The following is an 18,073-nucleotide window of genomic DNA, read 5'->3' as shown; positions in this document are numbered from 1 at the left end:
ACTATGAATGGGAACTCGGTGAGTTCTTCAATATCGAAAAAGAAATATTTGTTATGATGTTGATTTTACCCCTCAATGTTGTCTTAGATCCTACTCATTAACCTCACGTAAATGCTGTTGTTGGTGCAGCATAGCTGCCATATTGTGTTTCTTTAAGACTGAGATATTCATTTGGCGAAGGCCCTCGTGTTTATTTCCTTGGGATGGAGGACAGCCATGGTGGCCTAGCTTTTGGGTTTCGATTGGAATACTGGGGGGAAAAAAGTAAACAGAGGGTTGCCCGGACTGGTGAGATGAAACAATAATACCATTAAAATAACTAACACTTTTTATTAAGTTAATAAGAAACCCTAAAATGGTAATAGTGCTATCTGCTAGCTCTACTATGTACACTTGACCCTTTTTCCGATGGTTCAAACAGCATATAGCTTTAGAACATTATCTATCTTGGTTCGACAAACGGGGCAATCCCATTTCTTAACTTTAATCTCATTCAAACAAGACATACATCCTGCCATATGACCACAAGGAATGCAAGCACCTTCGATAGGGGCATCGAAGCACACCACACATGAAGAATCACCACCTTTCTTTTCTTTTACTGCACGGGTTCTTACTGGGTTTTTCTCCGCGATGACTAGGGTTGATAAATCAATTGACTTGATATCGACTGTGGGAACGGGCTTTTCTTGGGTCATTGGGAGAACAGGAGGATGGATATTGCTCTTCGAAGTTCTATTTGAACTTGATCCAACTTCGAACGTACCCCAACTTTTGTGAGAATCCTTGGGTAGTTTATCTATCTGTTCTGAGCAACTTGCTTCCCGAGGAGGAATACGAATGGGCACTTCGATTGGACATGGACCCTTCGGGTTTGGATTGTCCGTCAAACTCGACAAACTATTATCTGTTTTGCTTGCACCTGAGATTCGTTGGGAGTCAGGAAGAAGTGGTGGTTTCACTTCCATAGCAGATTCGATATATGCAGTTATTAACTTGGCTAATTCTCGATCTTCTTCAGCACCCATTTGTGTAGTTACCCCCAGTGTCTTCTTCTGCAACATTCAATAAGTTAATACTTCTTTTGCCAATTTTTCAAACAAGTATATTAATTAGTTTTAAGCAAATGATCCATGTTCATGGTCGACGAAGTGGAATTATTAATTTGGCATTTAGGAAATGCAAATTTCAACATCGATGATGAAACCACAAAGAAGAAAAATGGCAATTTATTGATGACTAGATTTTATGCAGATTTCACAGTTAAGCCAAATTGATCTGAACTGCTTCATTCTATTTTGTACCTCGGGGATTTTTCTGCATGCATCGAAGAACAATTGAAGTTGTTCATGGTCACCTTCATTTGCGGATGCAAATTTATGCCGTGTTTCTGTCAAGTAAGAACCGACTCAAGTTGATTAGTACAAAATATATAATAAAATGAGGGATTGAGGGGAACCAAATAATGGAAATTATACTCATATCTACAAGAAAATTTTCGAAGATATGCATTCTTTCAAATAACTCAACTGCCTATGCCTCAAGGGAAGATTCAATTACCATAATAGGTATCAGCAACACTAACCCCCTGAGACGTCTTTATAGTCCATTTAGGGGACTACTTTGTTCCATATAAGTACTTTTCGAAGGACTAAAGCATTCATATTTCAGAATAACACTAAATCATATGATCTAACTAAACTAGGGATTATTTCTGTTTTTCGATGTATTAGATGTGAAGCTTTTTAGGTCTATATGTGTCCATTCTTGTACTTACCCCTTAACAAGAAGAATTGCTGTAAAAGAAGTTAAGTTCCGTTCGCTTTTATCTTTATTCGTCTTTCCATTTCCCTTTCTTTTGATACAAAGTTGATAATCTTTACGTTTTTCGACATGATTCATACAAGTATATATATTTCAAGAACAGAGGAAATAAATTTCTAGTTTTTGATAGATTATTTTCAGGACTAAGAAACGTACTTGTGGCCTTGTTGAAGATGATTACTGTGGGATCTGATTGGTTAAACTTTGGCTCCTCGACTTTGGCTTTTTGAAGTTCAATAACGTCACGAGGGTGTGCATCCTGTGGATTCGTTAAGAAGATCTCAATCAGACAACTTCTTAGAGAACATCATTTTAGCATTTTAGCTCATACTTCCTGAGGTAGTGTTTGTTTCCTTCCAAGTTAGATCTGAAATCTGACTCAAAATTTTGAATTGAGGAGGATTTCAGATTGTTTGTTTGACTCATCTGAATGGTTATTTGGGTTGATTTTGGATCCATTTGGTAGACAATAAGAGAAAAACAAACACCACCTAACTAGAGATATTTGAAGGCATCCATTGAATTGCGAAAATGGAAGACTTGGCTTCAAAATACGTTTTGCAAGTATGCACGTAAAAGAGTATCATTTCCTAAGGTTGGTTTCTTCAAATCAAATTCAGATCTAAAATCTGGTTCGATGTCTCAATTGATTCCAGTCAGATTTCAAAATCCTTTTTTTATCTGACTCGTGTGTGTGACTTTTATTAATAGCTAAATCAGGATGGTTTTGGATCTATCTCGGTCAGACATATTAAGTCTGAGTAAGAGCTTATTGCCTGAATTGACCTGAAACAACTATCATGGCCCTCAGAAAACAAGTCAGACTAAAAAGATTCAGATTCACACAGAAAAAAACACCACCTAGGGTAACCGATTGTGCTCTAATCTTACCTGCCCACTAGAATATACAGCAATCACCAAATTGAGAGTCTCCGTATGATCATGGGAAACACAAGGTTTAACAACAACCCAGCTGCAAATAGAGCAACATCATCGAAGAAAGACTTAATCCATGGATAAAGTAACCCAAATAACCACACTAAGCAAGAAGAAATGAAGAAGGATAAACATAAACGCATCCGTGCACGTCGAACGAGAGAACCATAAAGAACAAGTTCAGAAAAACAAAAATAACTGAAGGAGAAAGATGTGTGAACATTATACCACATCTTTTTAGATACCCATTGAGGCACAAGTGCTTCAACAAAGCCCGATGCACATGATACACGAAGCCAGCCAGAGAAAAGGCATATACGACTCTAGAAAAAAAAACGATCACAAGCAAACATTTAAAGAAAGATTTCAGCATGCATGTGAAAAAAACTTTCTCAGAAGAAACGATACTATTAACTAATAAACATTGCAAACATTTTAAATAACATTTTGGGTACCTCAATTTCACGAACAACATTTGTATATCCATTCACTCTCGCAATCAGAAATGGAGTATGGCCGTCTTTGTTCGACAAAAAAACGTTCGCTGAGACAACTCAACAGTTGACTAATTAGTAATTAAAAATATGAGGCGGTATATTCAAGCAAGAAACTTAACCTCCAAGCACCAATGTAGTTGATAATACGAACCTCCGTGGCAAAGGAGTAACTTAACGGTTTGGTCAAGGCCTCTCTTTGCCGCATGATGTAAAGGAGTACCGTCATGTTTTCCTAAAGTACAACAACAGAAAGATATGAAACCGTGCATAGGAATACAGATTCTTCATGCCAATTTGATTATTTCGTGAAGTAATTAAACAGAATAAAGTAGATATAAAAAAAACTCGAAGGAGTGAACCAGTAGGCAGAAGAAAAATAGAAACGGATTTTAATCTATAAGTACAAATTCCATTATCTTACCACGTCCATAAGCGTTAACATTGGCACCAAGTTCAAGCAGAGTTTCAGCAACATAAATCAGATCAGGATTCATACATGCCACAATCAAGGGATTCTTTCCGTCTCCATCAAACCACTACAAAATAATCAAGTATTAAACATCACTTTCTTCACACACCACAACGAACATGATTAGCACTAAGGTCGTGTCTCGCGCGCGGAAAATCAATCTTGTAATATGATTCCGTAATCACAATACTTTACTCTATATTTTGGTTTGATCATGAACATGAACGGTAGTAGAAATTGATTTTGTACATGGATTATTGGACATACGATTCCAAGCAAAATAAAATTGTAAACACCCCTAGGTTTTGGACTCCCCTCCAAGGCTCCAAGGCCGTATTTGGTGCACGGGAAAGGAATGTGAATACCAGAAATAGCAATTCTATAGTGTAAATCCTCGTAATCGCAATACCTTACAATATAATTTGGTTAAGTCAGGAATATGACCGGTAGAGATTAAGTTTGTCCGTAGATTATTTCATTGATGATTCCAAGGGAAGGGAATCCCATCCGCCAACCCCTTCGAATTGCACCCGCACGCCAAACATGGCCTAACGGGACCCCCGGTACATTCTCATATACCAAACACAAATTTAAAAGCGATTCCGCTCTTGGCTCGAAACATAGCCTAATATGCATTCTAGTTCCACCACAACTAAATCAATCACATAAAAATCTAACCTAATTGAGAAAATAAACTAGGTTAATCCTATAACCAACAATAGAAAACCTAAAAAAAAAAAAAAGTTGGTATACCTCAAGACCTGCTCCTTCATGCCTAAGAGCTTTGATCCCTTTGATGTTTCCAGAACTGACTAACTGAAATAGTTGCTCATCTTTGGAGTCTAATTGTCCCATTCTTCTTCTCTCCATGAAGTACTTAAACCCTAAACCTATGGGTATCTAATAACTTTTCAAATAGACCAAACACGAAAAAAGAAAATCTAAAACCCTAATATCACAAATTTGTTGAGAAACATGAAGTTTATCTCGAATTAGTTTTCCTGGTTTTACTGGAGTCTGAAATTGGTTAGCAAACTTATTAGCCAAGTAGGATAGTTTTTTATATTATTTACGTCCAAATCCAGTTATTTATATTAATTATTGTTTAGTCCAATGAATTTATACTTTTATTTAACAACCCTTTTGTTTAATCTTATATGGTTATTTGTGTTTTACTATGTACCCCGAAGATAGGTAAAAGAGAAGGGGAAAAAAAAAGCAAAAAGAATAGAGGGTTAATGAGACGCTTCTCTCAGTCATTAATTACGTTTGATGAACTTATGTACTATTACGATATAATAAGGACGTATTAAAGACATAATACGACTAGATAACACATGATAAGACAACAAACAATCTGCACAGAAACCGATCCCAATTCAGAGGAAGCAACTCTACTAATGGAAAGTATAGCAAAATACTAATAAATGGATAAGGAAGCTTTTATCTTATGATCATAGAAGTCAAATAAGATTAGGTTACATAAAGATATAAACAAGACACAATTATAATATAATTCTGACCATGTAATTTCACGATATAACTAAAATATACTTGTTTGAAGAAAGGCCGTACTAATTTTTCTCAGTTGCTTTTGCCGATACGGCACACGCTATCTGGAACCCGAAAAATAACATAAGTTGTGCTATGAGAAACATCTTACAACCTTGAGAAATCATGAGCATAAGCTACTGGTAAAAAGATCAATGCCCATAAGAATGGAGAAAAAACTAATAGATGATTTCCATTTCTAAAGAAGCTGAATTACAATGAGAGAAAGTATTTATCCTGAAAAAAAATATACAAATTACAACAAAATAAATAGTACTAAAAGAACAAAAGAATTAAGGACGATTAGACTAGATTATCATTCGAAAATCAGGGTGATCTTTCCCAAGATCTCTTTTTTCGATTTTCAGTTCATTCAAAAAAAAATATCGGGTTTCTATCATCGTTCTATAGTAAAAAAAGAAGAATCTTCAGACTATCTATGTTCGTCATGAATTTGAGTAATCTAAATGCTTGAAGCTAGATTTTGCTTCTTCTTCATCAGGATTTGTTCCATTAACGGAAGATCCGGTTGAAGCGTTGTCTGTTCCACTATTATTGTACTTCTGGAATACCTTACTTCCGTTCTCGTTCCACCAGTCTGATGCTTGTTGTTCATCAAACTTTCTTTTGCTGTAGAATCACATATAAGTGGCCAAGTTAGATGGAAATATTCAATATAAACATGTTAGAAATTATTATTTCTAGATTCTCCTAGAGTTTTACTCGAAATCTTACTTAGAAGCTGATGTGGCATTATCTTGTTCAAATAATTTCATCAACAATTTTTAAAAATCTCAGTGATTTAAAATCAACGAGATAGGGTGTGCCATCAATTCTTTGGGTAAGACTATAGGTGAAATTCTTAGGTAATGGTTGTTTGTTTTCTAAGTTAGATTTGAAATCTGAATCGAGTTTCGAATTGACTCGAGTCAGATTCTAGAATGTCTGTTTATGCCCGACTCTTGATGTCTAGCTCTTCTGGATGAATGGTTTGGGTTGATTTTTGGTCCATTTGAGTCACACGAGTCAGACTCAAACAATGGAAATATATGAAATATATATATATATGTAATGCTTTTATGGGTGCTAGTTCAAAGCAACTAAAAGGCCTGGTACATACCTGAATCTAACTCGTTTGAAGAGTTTGGCGCCATTCCGTAGTTGAATGAGAGATATATAAACCCCCGGTTCGAATTGCTCAACCAGTTCATCTCCATTTTTCAGTGATGAATTTCTAGGTGTTCTCGAACCATTTTCTAAGCTCCGGTTGGAAGCAGAATCCCTGGTATCAAATGCAGATGGTTGATTCCCTTCGCTGTTCTGTGATTGGTTAAGAACTCCTCGATGATCACGATTATCAACCGTTCTTAGATCTTGTTCGTTAGTCGTATCCATTTTCAATTTCTCAGGCTCTGTCATGGAAGAAGTAACTTCCGATGGGTGCAGTAAGGCCTCTATGTTAGTATGCATGGTTCTTAAAGCTTCACTGTCATAAACCTCGGGAGGTAATGTTTCTGTCATTCCCTTCAACTGAATTGCATATAAAACCAACAAAAATTGGATTAGCATGTGAGAGGCGGTATATATGTTGACTAATGTCCTTGTTTTAGTTGTCTGCAGAATTCAATTTCTCTAAGCTTACAGGTTAAGACTTAAGAGTTATATATACCCTAACTGCACTTAAAATTATTTACGGCTATAAAGAAATCATCCATTGGAGATTCTCATTTGACTCAGCCTAGCACAATGCGAAGCCGAGTTAGAATGGGTCATGGCCAAGTCGTCGATCTTCAATGGTAAAATCTATTATTGACGTACGTTTTTAATTTTGCCAGTTGATACTTCAAAAGGGTGCGTTCACTTCTAGCTTTCCGTGATGCCTCCAATATTATATCGGATAGAATAGACATACCTGAGCAGCAGTAGACTTGACTACTCTCATTGCTAGTATACACTTGGAGGATTCCTCGTCAGCCAAAGAAGCAGCTTCTAATGCTCTTCTCTCTGATTTCTGCAGCTCCAAATTTTGGTAATCGCACTTTTCTTTCAAATTCTTAACCTAGATATGAGAAAAACCGAAGCTAATTTATAACGAGCAAGAACTGCAGATTCAGCTCTATATAGTATCCAAGAATCAGTGGGAAGAGACTCGGCAAGTGAATTAAGATGTGAAATGAGAAATCCTGTTACTTACCTGACCTTGTAGCTTCAAGACTTCTTGGTTCAAAAGTTCATTAGTTTTCTTAAGGCTATCAATAAGACTCTTGGAAAATACAGGAGTTGCAGATCGTGGAGGGCTTGGCTTTCTTGCATACGGTGAAGTAGGTCTAGAATTTCCTGATGCCTTAGGTGAAGATGTAACAACTGGTTTTAAAGAATTTTGAGGTATAGTCCATGAACTCAACGAAGACGTATCTTTGAATTGCGAGAAAGACGAAAATTGGGAACCTCCGGTCATAGAAACAGAATCAGATCTACCCTTTTGCCGAACGGGCTTCAATGGGTCCATGATGGGAGATATTAGAGGTCTTGAAGATCTTAAGTCCACTCTGTCAAACCTCTCCCCACCGTCAATTGATCGTCGAGGCCCAACGTTTTTTCTGACAGTAGAGACAATACCATTTTCAGATGATTTAAGTTTCATAAAACAAGAATCACAAACTCGATGTGGTTTTCCGGGTGTTGGAGCTAATGCTGCTTTTAATGCTTTTCTAGAACTGCAAGCATGGCAGTGAACTAAACCACAATGGTAACAGTTATGTCTCTTCCGTGTAAAACCGAATGCTTGCCTACATCCCGAACAGAGAGATTGATCTGCACCTGATACCCACTTATGAATGCATATACTTGTTGTGAAGTTTGACCCACATGATATACTTTTTACGTGTCTATCTTTTAGTGCTTCGACAAAAGTTGGCGCTTTTCGATCTTCAATATCCCCATGACCCAATCGTCCATTTAAACCACAACCCCAGGTGAATACTTCACTTCTTGATGTTAATACAGCAACATGACATGAGCCACAAGAAACTTCTTCGACAAATTGACCGACTAATTTATCTTGTATCAAACAGGGCAGTTTACCATTAGACAGTGGATTGCCCAGCTGACCAAAATCGGTGCTTCCCATTGTAAAGACGTGGCCTGACGTTGTGAGAGCGACCGTGATATTCTCTCCACAAGCCATGTTTTGGAAACTGTAATCCGAAAGTGATGGAATACAAGTAGGAATGAGACGAGCTTCCTTGTCCCCATGACCCAAGCGGTATTTATCACCGTCTCCCCAAGTGAATAAGTTTCTAGATATAATATGTGAACCAGATTGACCTTGAACCTCTGCAATAGCTGCAGTATGCCACACTCCACAAGCAACCCTAACCGTCTTTACACCACTTAAAGCTTCAACCTCTCTTGGGTATGCAACACTTTCTCGATCTCCATGCCCTAAAACACCAAATGTTCCATCACCAAATGTAAACAATTTTCCGTTGGTAGTAGTCAATGCCGAATGCCATGTGCCACATGCTACAGATAGAACTTGAAGTCCCTCTAGAGGACCAGAGAGTCTTGTCGGAATCGAGTGGCTAATGCCAGTGCAATTACCAAGAACTCCAGCATGATAAGACCCATCTCCCCAGGTAAACAAATCACCAGACATAGATATAGCACATGTATGATACTCACCACAAGAGACACTATCCACATTACTCACCGCCAAAAATTCAACAAGGTGAGGACGGCTGGGATCTCCGTCAACTCCATGACCAAGTCGTCCCCCAGATTGTTCACCCCATGTGAAAACCTCACCTTGCCTGGTAACAAGAGCAGCATATCTAGCACCAGAAGAAATTTGATGAACATCTAAAACGAAGTTTGTCTCTAAGGGCTTAGGAAGCAGCACATCGGTTTTTGACGGAATATGACTTGAAGACCCATCACTTAAATTCCTATCACAACAAACCTCTCCCCAGATGTAAACATCACCTAAAGATTCAATATCATCTTGTCCAGAACCTTGACTTGAATAGCTAGGAGCGGCACTTGAAACACTAAGTCGAAAACCATCTGCACCACTTGTTCTTGGTTGCATGTTTGTACGATCTGACCCTACATCTGAACTTATCAAATAAAAAGACGAATCACCGGAATTAAGTTCCACTGATGCTCTTCCGTTATGATTACGAGAAAGATTTGAAAAGGCGTCTAGTGTTGCATCAGAAGAACGGGCATTTTGAAGGAAGTCCCCGTAGTCAGAGAACTGGAAAAAGTGGTGAACAGGAAGAAATTAATCAATCAAATGAAGATTGTAAGAATAACGGAATCGAAATATTGTGATAAGCACTTACATCAGAAAGATTACTTCGAGTACGCCTAGTTCTTTGGCCTGGAGATATTAATGCCTTAAGGCCTGAAAACCACAAGTCCGATTCTGCTTTGTCTTTGCATATCTGAGAATAGGAATCTTCACACTTAACATAATATACTGACTATAAAATCGACAGTACCTAAAAATGAAGTTCATTTTTCAATTGTGATGAATTTTCAAGAAAACGTAATCTTTTCTACTCCACTAACCAGGTCAAGAGATCTTTCCCCATTTTTATATAGAAGAGAAAAAGATAAATAATCCTTTTCAGGGCGAAGATACCTCCTAAACACAGCCTGCAGGTAAAAGTATTGGTGAACATCATTACACATATTGCCGTATCAGTAGCTTAAAAATTGAAATTAACAAGAATATCATATAGATTTAGAGCAAAGTGCCTCACAGTCCTCTGTCCGGCGATAATCCGTGTGACTGAAGATAACTTTAGATTTCTTTCCTCTCCCCGCGAATACCAAATTAGTGTTGTTTCATCCTGTAAATAATGTCACTTTACTATTTTAATGTCCTCTTGTAGCATCTCGTACAAACTATTGTATCACGAACAACTAAAAAAATCAAATAAATGAGTCAAAAAGGACAGCATACTCACAGGAGATATTCGGAACGGGCAAAACTTTGGTTTCCCTTTTCGGCTATACTTGATTAGCTGAGTACCCTTCTTTAAAGCAATGAGTGCCTTCAAAGTAAGAAGAAATGACTCAAATTAGAGAAGTATACCCGATAAACATAATACTCAACTTCTACTGGATCAATAACCATCATTTTGACAAGTCGTGGTATGCCGTACTGCAATCAGGTGAAATGGTGTCAAGAGAACTCTTGCATAGAAACGTAGCCAGCTTCATTAGCCAGAGAAAGTACCCAACTTCCATTTACAATCACTCTCATAATTGACTAGGGGTAAAACTGTCGACCTAAGCTTTGTGGCTCGTTGGTCATATAGTCTAAATGACTAGATATGTGATCAACATCTGTAGACTAATTAGACTGGCGATGAAAAGCGAACGGTTGTCAATCAGTATTTCGGTGTTCCAACGAAATACATAAAGCATACAAATAAGGCACTTGAGGTGTACATATCATCATTTCAACCTTATCTTGGATCCTGACTCAAACAAAGTTAGGTTAATATTTTTCACCCGCGCTTGGATTCATTCTCTTTAGTATTTCTCGACAACAGATATTAAATAACTCTCACTTAAACCAATATCTTAACCCCGCTTACCATTGCAAAAAAAAAAAAACCAATATCTTAACTGTTTGTTGACAAGAGACAAAGAATATGCTTGTGTGGAGTTAAATCCACTATAATACTTTCAAGACCCATCGTTTGGGAACACTACATTACTTACCGTACTCCTCATTTGACTAGACCATTCTTAGTCGGGAAGAGTAAGATACTACTAATACCTCCCCTCAATGACAAGGTTGGAGCCACTCGCTACTCCCCCTCCACTGGGGGCCAAGGTCACTAGAAGTCTCTACCCATCGCTAAGACACTAGCTCTGATACCATGTTATAACCAATTGCGGCCAACTCTCCTTCGAGCCCGGCTTACAAGCAATGCGGGATAATGCTGATAATTATATCATTATATCTTACAAGGAATGCCGAATAATGCGATGAAAACAATAGTTGGAGGGGAAAAAGACTGACTTGCTCAATGTCACGTTCATAATTCGCAAAAGTGACAGGATCTGCCATTCCATCTGAAATAATTGTTTAAAAACAGACGGAGAAGCTTTTCGAACCAAATCTGCATCAAGTAGGAAGGCGACTTTGATGATGATGATGATACCTCAGTCGTCATTGATGACAATGTTTTCTTTCGTGGCCTAACATCAATTTCTTCAATCAATCGATATCTAATACCAAAAACAAAAAAGATCTTTTTATGAATTTTGTGAAAATAGTCCCACATGGGGAAAATGACTATCCAGCAATCAAGAATATGATGTCTAGATCTTCTCTAGTCATTACAAATTCATTTTGAGTTAGATGACCACAGACTTGACAAATTCACATAATATAAGATCAATCAAATCAAAATCAAAATAAAAAAAGACCCCTAAACAGTGATCAACCAATCAATCAGAGAAGATTCATAATCATAAACATGAACAAGTTGTTGGTTATGAATCCAAAGAAGATGAAAATTTTGGTGAAGAAATTGTTACCTGGTGGTGGTGGGTGGATTTGGTCCGGAAAGTAAGGAAAGATGAGAAATTGGGAATGGTGGTGGGATTGAGAGGTGAGAAATTTGGTGGGTATCTTTTCGCATGTTTAGGAATGTTTGTAGGTTGAAATTTCTGGCTGGCTGGTCGAAATAACAGAGTATAAATACATGAAGTTGTCAAACTCATTAGTTTTTGGTGTTCTAGCAAGTGGCAAGAAATATGATGGTCAATTTCTCTATTCCACAGTTACATAGTGAGAAAAAATATGCACCAAATGGCAAACTAACTTTCTTTCCCAAGCTGGTCGCTCGGTAGTTATCTCCACTATCGCAGTGGCTGTTCCCCGATACCAAGTTTTGCAATTCCTAAAGGCATTTGCACTTGTATTGAGTCCAACCAAAGGACGTTTTGGTGGGGAAAATCCAAAACTATCCACACTCTGAACTGGACCTCCATATGCAAACCCAAAAAACTTGGAGGGTTGGGGTTTCGTCTCCCACTCCTTGACAATCAAGCCTTCCTCAACAAGATCAATTGACGTCTCTTGAATAACCCTCAAGCTATTTGGGTTCAAGTGCTCAAAGGGAAATACTTTCCCAAATCTAGGAATCCTTCTCTTCCCAAAGCTACTCACTCTTGGCCCTGGAAATCTATCAGCAAGCAGTATATCCAGATGGAGAAGTTGGTGTTCTGGGATATCAATAAAGGTAATAATATTAGTATCTGGCACGACTACTGGATTCCCAATCATCCTCCTCCCATTGCTAATCAGAGAGGGTCTAATCTGGAATGGGTAGCGCAACTCATTACTAACAACCAATGGGATATGAATGTTATTAATAATTGTTTTGACAATGAGATTTGCAGATCAATAGCAAGCATAAACTTACAGGCAGACCAAGATGATGAACCAATCTGGACTTTAACAAAATCAGGTAACTTCACGATTAAATCTATGTATACCTTTCTTAGGACAGGTAGTACTGAACCACTTCAAGATCAAAACGATTGGTTATTCATTTGGAATATAAATACTATTCCACGAATAAGATTATTTTTATGGAAATGTTGTACCAATAGTCTACCAGTTAAAGACAAAATTGGGAAATTTATAGGAAACTCATTCACCTGCATTAATTGTAATGAATCTGAAACTATTGACCATGTGATGTTACATTGTACTTTTGCGAAAGCAATCTGATTTCATTTTCAGGTCAGAACGGGTCAATTGACTACGGTCACGCAGTGGATAAAACAATGGAAAACACTGGATGAGGATACAATCAATTTATATGCTAAAATACTATAGTTTATTTGGAAAGCCAGGTGCGAGAATTGCTTCTCAACGAATAAACAAAATCCCCTACAAATGATCTCACGGATCAATAATGCTTTTACTAAACAATAAGTCTATAAAGACCGTCCAAATCAAACCGCATTGCAACCGTCTTTCCACCTTGTACAAAAAGACAAAAATTTAAAAAGGGTCCCACACTTTTCAAATGCTTATGAAATTAATAAGTTGTTGTTTCAATTTAACGGAACAATGAGCATGCCGTTATTGAAAATCAATCTCAACCATTGGTTTTCAATGGTTAAGATTTAAATTCCAAAAATAACTTTTCTTTCTCTACAGCCTAAACACATCACTTTAACTTTACTCATTCACCAGGAAAGTAAAACCCTAATGGAGAGGTTCATTCTTGTCGTTGGCTTCCTCAAGAATATATTCATTAACAAATCGATTTTTCTTCAACAATCCCCACCCAAATTATTGGAAAAACACACTTCTCTCCATATTTGAAGGTTAGTGAATCATTTTTTATTGTTTTGTTTGAGGAATATATGGAAGGAATTCCTATACACTATAGTTTAGATTCTATGGAATTTATTGATTCTGAAAATGATTGTGAAGAAGATGATTGTGAAATAGAAGAAGAATGTGTAGAAAGTGAAATGGATGTCAATTTTTTGAAATATAACAAATTGGAATTATTAGAACTACTAAAGGTAGGAACAATACACAATAATCTTGCTATTGTGTTTGAACTCTTTAAGAGATATGCTTTTTTATTAGGATTTCCGGCAAAGAAAAGAACTAGTAAAAAGGATTGTAATGGTGTTCAACGATGGGTTACATTTTCATGTGGTAGAGAAGGAACACCTAAAAGTACTTCTTCCAATTGCTTAAAACCAAGACCCTCATCCAAGACAGGTTGTAAAGTCAAGATTAGAATAACGCTTGAAAGAGATGATAAATGGAAAGTAACGTCGTCTTTTCTTGACCACAACCACCCTCTCAGTCCTAGTAAATCTATATTTTATAAATGCAATAGAAACATCAAACCATCCGTAAAAAGAGCTTTAGAATTAGGAGATAGAGCGGGAATTCGACCATGTAAGAATTTTGGCACGATTGTTGAAGATGCTCATGGATATGAAAACCTAACTGCAACAAGGAAAGATTGCCAAAATTATCTAGCTCAAGTTAGACGACTACGCCTTGGTAAAGGTGATGTAGTTGCAGTTCAACGGTATTTCTTGAAAATGCAATCGCAAAGTGCAGATTTTTTCTATTGTATGGACCATGATGAAGAGGGTAGGTTGAAAAATGTGTTTTGGGCAGATGGGAAGAGTAGAAAGGCTTATAAAGAATTTGGGGATGTGGTAGCATTTGACACGACTTACCTGACTAACAAGTATGAAATGCCCTTCGCTCCATTTGTCGGTGTAAATCATCATGGTCATACGATCTTATTCGGATGTGGTCTCATTTCAAATGAGGACACAAACACATTTGTTTGGTTGTTTCAGACCTGGCTCGCTTGCATGGATGGTTGTCACCCTCAAGGAATAATCACAGATCAATGTAAGGCAATGCAAAATGCCATTGTGGAAGTCTTTCCTAACACTAGACATAGATGGTTTTTGTGGCATATTCTGAAGAAGTTGCCTATAAAATTTGGTAGCAATAAACAAAAAGATCAAATTAGTTCTACATTGCAGTGTTTGGTGTATGATTCACAAGACCTCAGAGAGTTTGAAGAAGGGTGGATAAAAATGCTTGACAAGTATGGTTTACATGAACATAAATGGTTGAATAAATTATACGGGGAAAGACACCTTTGGGTTCCAATTTATCTTAAAACTAATTTCTGGGCAGGCATGTCAACTACACAACGAAGTGAAAGTGTGAATGCCCTTTTTGATGGTTATGTTCATGCTAAAACAACTCTATCACAATTTGTTGAACAATATGGTCGTGCACTGAGAGATAAAGCTCAAAAAGAAGCAGAGGCAGACTTTAGGTCATACGCACACAAGATACCATATGTGACTAGATTTAACATTGAGAAACAAGCCCAACAAGTGTACACCACTGAAAAATTCAAAGTATTTCAGCAAGAGTTGATTGAATTATTATACTGCAAAGACATACATAGTTATCAAGATGGTGCGTTTACCGTACATGACATACGGTCTGATATTGTCATTGGAGATGGTAAAAAGAAAAGAATGGTGTATAAGGTTTACTACAATCAGACAAATGGTAGTATACACTGTAGTTGTTTTATGTTCGAGTGTTCTGGTATGTTGTGTAGGCATTCTATATTGGTGTTGCAGGATCTTGGTGTTGACTTCATTCCAGAGCAATATATTCTTCGTAGATGGAGAAATGATGTTACAAGAGCACATACGAAGATCCCAATTGGATATGATGATTGGGATTTAAGTGAAAATTTTCGTACTTATGATCGACTATGTCGTGCATTTACTGAACTCGCCGACTTATCATGTGATGATGATCATGTCCGGGATCTCTACAACTATAGCATAAACCATGATTGAATCCACTCATGTTCCACTTTTTTGTGCAACCTGCAAATATTTAGATACATTAGTTATATATGAGTCTTAATCTCCATGCCTATAAACTTGAAGAAAACTATAATTCTTGGTAATTTAAGGGGCTATGGTCATAACAAAATAAAAGGTTTAGAATTCTATACTCATCTTCCACTCTATATTAATCAGTTGTATCTTCCACTTTATAATTTGTTAAGCAGAAATGAAATTAGTCTAAATTTTTTATAACATAAATTACCTTTGGTGCAAACTTCAATTAGTATTTTCATAAACCCAAAATTATTTCAAAACTAAATCTAGAAAGATACATAATTCTTAGTAATTTCATAAACCCAAAATTATTTCAAACCTAGATCTGGAAAGATACATCATTATTAGTAATTTCATAACCCAAAATTATTTCAGACCTAAAGCTAAAAGATACATAATTCTTAGTAATTTCATAAACTCAAAATGATTTCAAACCCTGAATCTAGAAAGATATATGATTTTGTAATTTAAGGAACCCTAAATTATTTCAGACATTAAATCTAAAAATATACTTCAATAATTTCAAGTACTGTTACTAACTTTGAGAAATTGATGCAAGTAAGTGTTACTCCCAGAATAGTTGGTTAATCTCTCCACTAGGGTTTGTTACTAACTTTGGAGAAGAAAAATTTCTTACTGAATGAGAGTGAATGAGTAAAGTTAAAAGGAAGGGGTGTGTTTAGGCTGTAGAGAGATAAAAGTGCTTTTTGAAATTTAAATCTTAACCATTGAAAACCAATGGTCGAGATTGATTTTCAATAACGGCATGCTCCTACTTCCGTTAAATTAAAACAACCACTCATTAGTTTAATAAGCATTTGAAAAGTGTGGGACCCTTTATAAATTTTTGTCCTTTTGTACAAGGTGGAAGACGGTTTCTATACGGTTTGATTTGGACGGTCTTTATAGACTTATTGTTTACTAAACCACTCAAAATTGAGACCATTATAACTAACAAATGCAGGGAACAACCAAAGATTACACAATGGAGACCTCCATCGACACCATTCTCAAAGTTAAATGTTGACACATCTTTTACCGCTATCTCTGAACCAGCAGGTGTAGGTTGTATCATTCACGATGCAGATGCAAACTTTATATTAGCTGCAACGGGCGTGGTTCGATGTCAAAACGCAGAAGAATGTGAAAGCTTGGCCATTCATACTAGCATGTTATTGGCAATACATTTAGGATTAAACCATGTTCATATAGAAAGTGATAATCTAGCAGTAATTCAGTTCATTAATGGCCAAAGCAATGGACTTCATTGGCAATCTCAGAAGATATTGAAACAAGTGGTCGCTCTTAGGGACAAGTTTGAAGAAATTATATTCACTTTTACTCCGAGGGAAAGCAACATCCAGGCAGATGCGCTAGCAAAATGGGGCAGAAGATTGAAGAAAAAAGAAATATGGAATGTTGTACCTTCTTTTGTTCCTAAACTTCTATAAACACTTTGTATATTTGGAGTTTTAATGCTATTTTCTTTCATCAAAAAAAAAAAAAAATCTAAGAGCCCTCCAACAACTAATAAACGACTACGGGTTTTTTAGGTCAGACGATGAATTACAATAGATTATCTCTGTTTTTCAGTTCAAGGATAACTCAGACTACCAGAAACTGATTAACGACTTAGTTGTAGGCTCCGATTAAGGTAAACTCTGAGAAATACCTAAGCACTCTTCTCATTTTAAAGCCAAAAAACCGTATTCACTCTCACGAGGTCTTAATCCAAAAATTCAAGTCGAAACTAGCAGGAAGGAAGAAAAAAGTGACATCACAAGCAAACAAAACCACGTTAATAGAAGGAACATTGAACTTGATCAACACTTACTTTATCGGGTTCTCCATCATTACTCGAGGGACTTTAAATAAATTGGAGAGATCAAAACGTAACTTCTAGTGGAATCAAGATTATGAAGGACGGAAGAGCATTCCATCCCTTGAGATATCGTTCAGAAAACCTAAGGAGTTAGGAGGACTATGGATCAAGCAAATAAATTGGAGAGTCCAATTATGGGTTACGAGTTTACCGAATCAAAAACTAATATTTGATAGCGCGACTAATGTTAACTTAGTGAGCACAACAACCATCAACGAAATGGTGATTTATGGTCGGTAGTGGTGGTTTGAATCTCCAATAATGATAGACAAAATGAATAGAGTAGGACTAAATGAATCGAAATCACCATCAGTACCGCACAAAAAGTGAGATGTTGACCTCATGATCTGGACCGAAAAATCATCATCAGAAACAACAATCTGTACCGAACATAAAGTGAGATCTTGACCTAATGTTCTAAACCAAAAAATCATCATCTGAAACAACAATCTG

General features: G+C 36.7%; 3 protein-coding genes across 3 annotated transcripts; 1 reads left to right on the top strand and 2 right to left on the bottom strand.

Annotated features, from left to right (window-relative positions):
- Positions 1-310: 310 nt before the first annotated feature.
- Positions 311-4,758, bottom strand: LOC147536091 (putative E3 ubiquitin-protein ligase XBOS34). Its single transcript, XM_086644245.1, has 9 exons — positions 4,480-4,758; positions 3,679-3,793; positions 3,409-3,489; positions 3,216-3,304; positions 2,989-3,083; positions 2,716-2,797; positions 1,981-2,083; positions 1,305-1,390; positions 311-1,055 (listed from the first exon to the last, which is right to left on the bottom strand). The coding sequence occupies exons 1-9, from the start codon at positions 4,594-4,596 to the stop codon at positions 414-416; spliced, it is 1,410 nt and encodes a 469-aa protein (XP_086500371.1). The 5' UTR covers positions 4,597-4,758; the 3' UTR covers positions 311-413.
- Positions 4,759-5,445: 687 nt separating this feature from the next.
- LOC147536090 (PH, RCC1 and FYVE domains-containing protein 1-like) lies at positions 5,446-12,062 on the bottom strand. Its single transcript, XM_086644868.1, has 10 exons — positions 11,842-12,062; positions 11,321-11,529; positions 10,254-10,340; positions 10,047-10,136; positions 9,853-9,939; positions 9,624-9,725; positions 7,472-9,535; positions 7,190-7,336; positions 6,398-6,807; positions 5,446-5,907 (listed from the first exon to the last, which is right to left on the bottom strand). Exons 2-10 carry the CDS (start codon positions 11,366-11,368, stop codon positions 5,724-5,726), a joined length of 3,219 nt encoding a protein of 1,072 aa, XP_086500994.1. The 5' UTR covers positions 11,369-11,529; positions 11,842-12,062; the 3' UTR covers positions 5,446-5,723.
- Positions 12,063-13,686: 1,624 nt separating this feature from the next.
- Positions 13,687-17,189, top strand: LOC147536089 (protein FAR1-RELATED SEQUENCE 5-like). Its single transcript, XM_086640183.1, has 3 exons — positions 13,687-15,369; positions 15,466-15,586; positions 16,648-17,189. Exons 1-3 carry the CDS (start codon positions 13,687-13,689, stop codon positions 17,187-17,189), a joined length of 2,346 nt encoding a protein of 781 aa, XP_086496309.1.
- The last annotated feature ends 884 nt before the right edge of the window (positions 17,190-18,073 follow it).

This window comes from Eschscholzia californica, unplaced genomic scaffold, assembly GCF_041429995.1.
Source record: "Eschscholzia californica isolate CP2 unplaced genomic scaffold, dmEscCali1.0.p SCAF_5, whole genome shotgun sequence".
NCBI lineage: Eukaryota > Viridiplantae > Streptophyta > Magnoliopsida > Ranunculales > Papaveraceae > Eschscholzia > Eschscholzia californica.
Note: the sequence above shows the minus strand (reverse complement) of the source record. Positions and strands in the feature narration are given on the sequence as shown.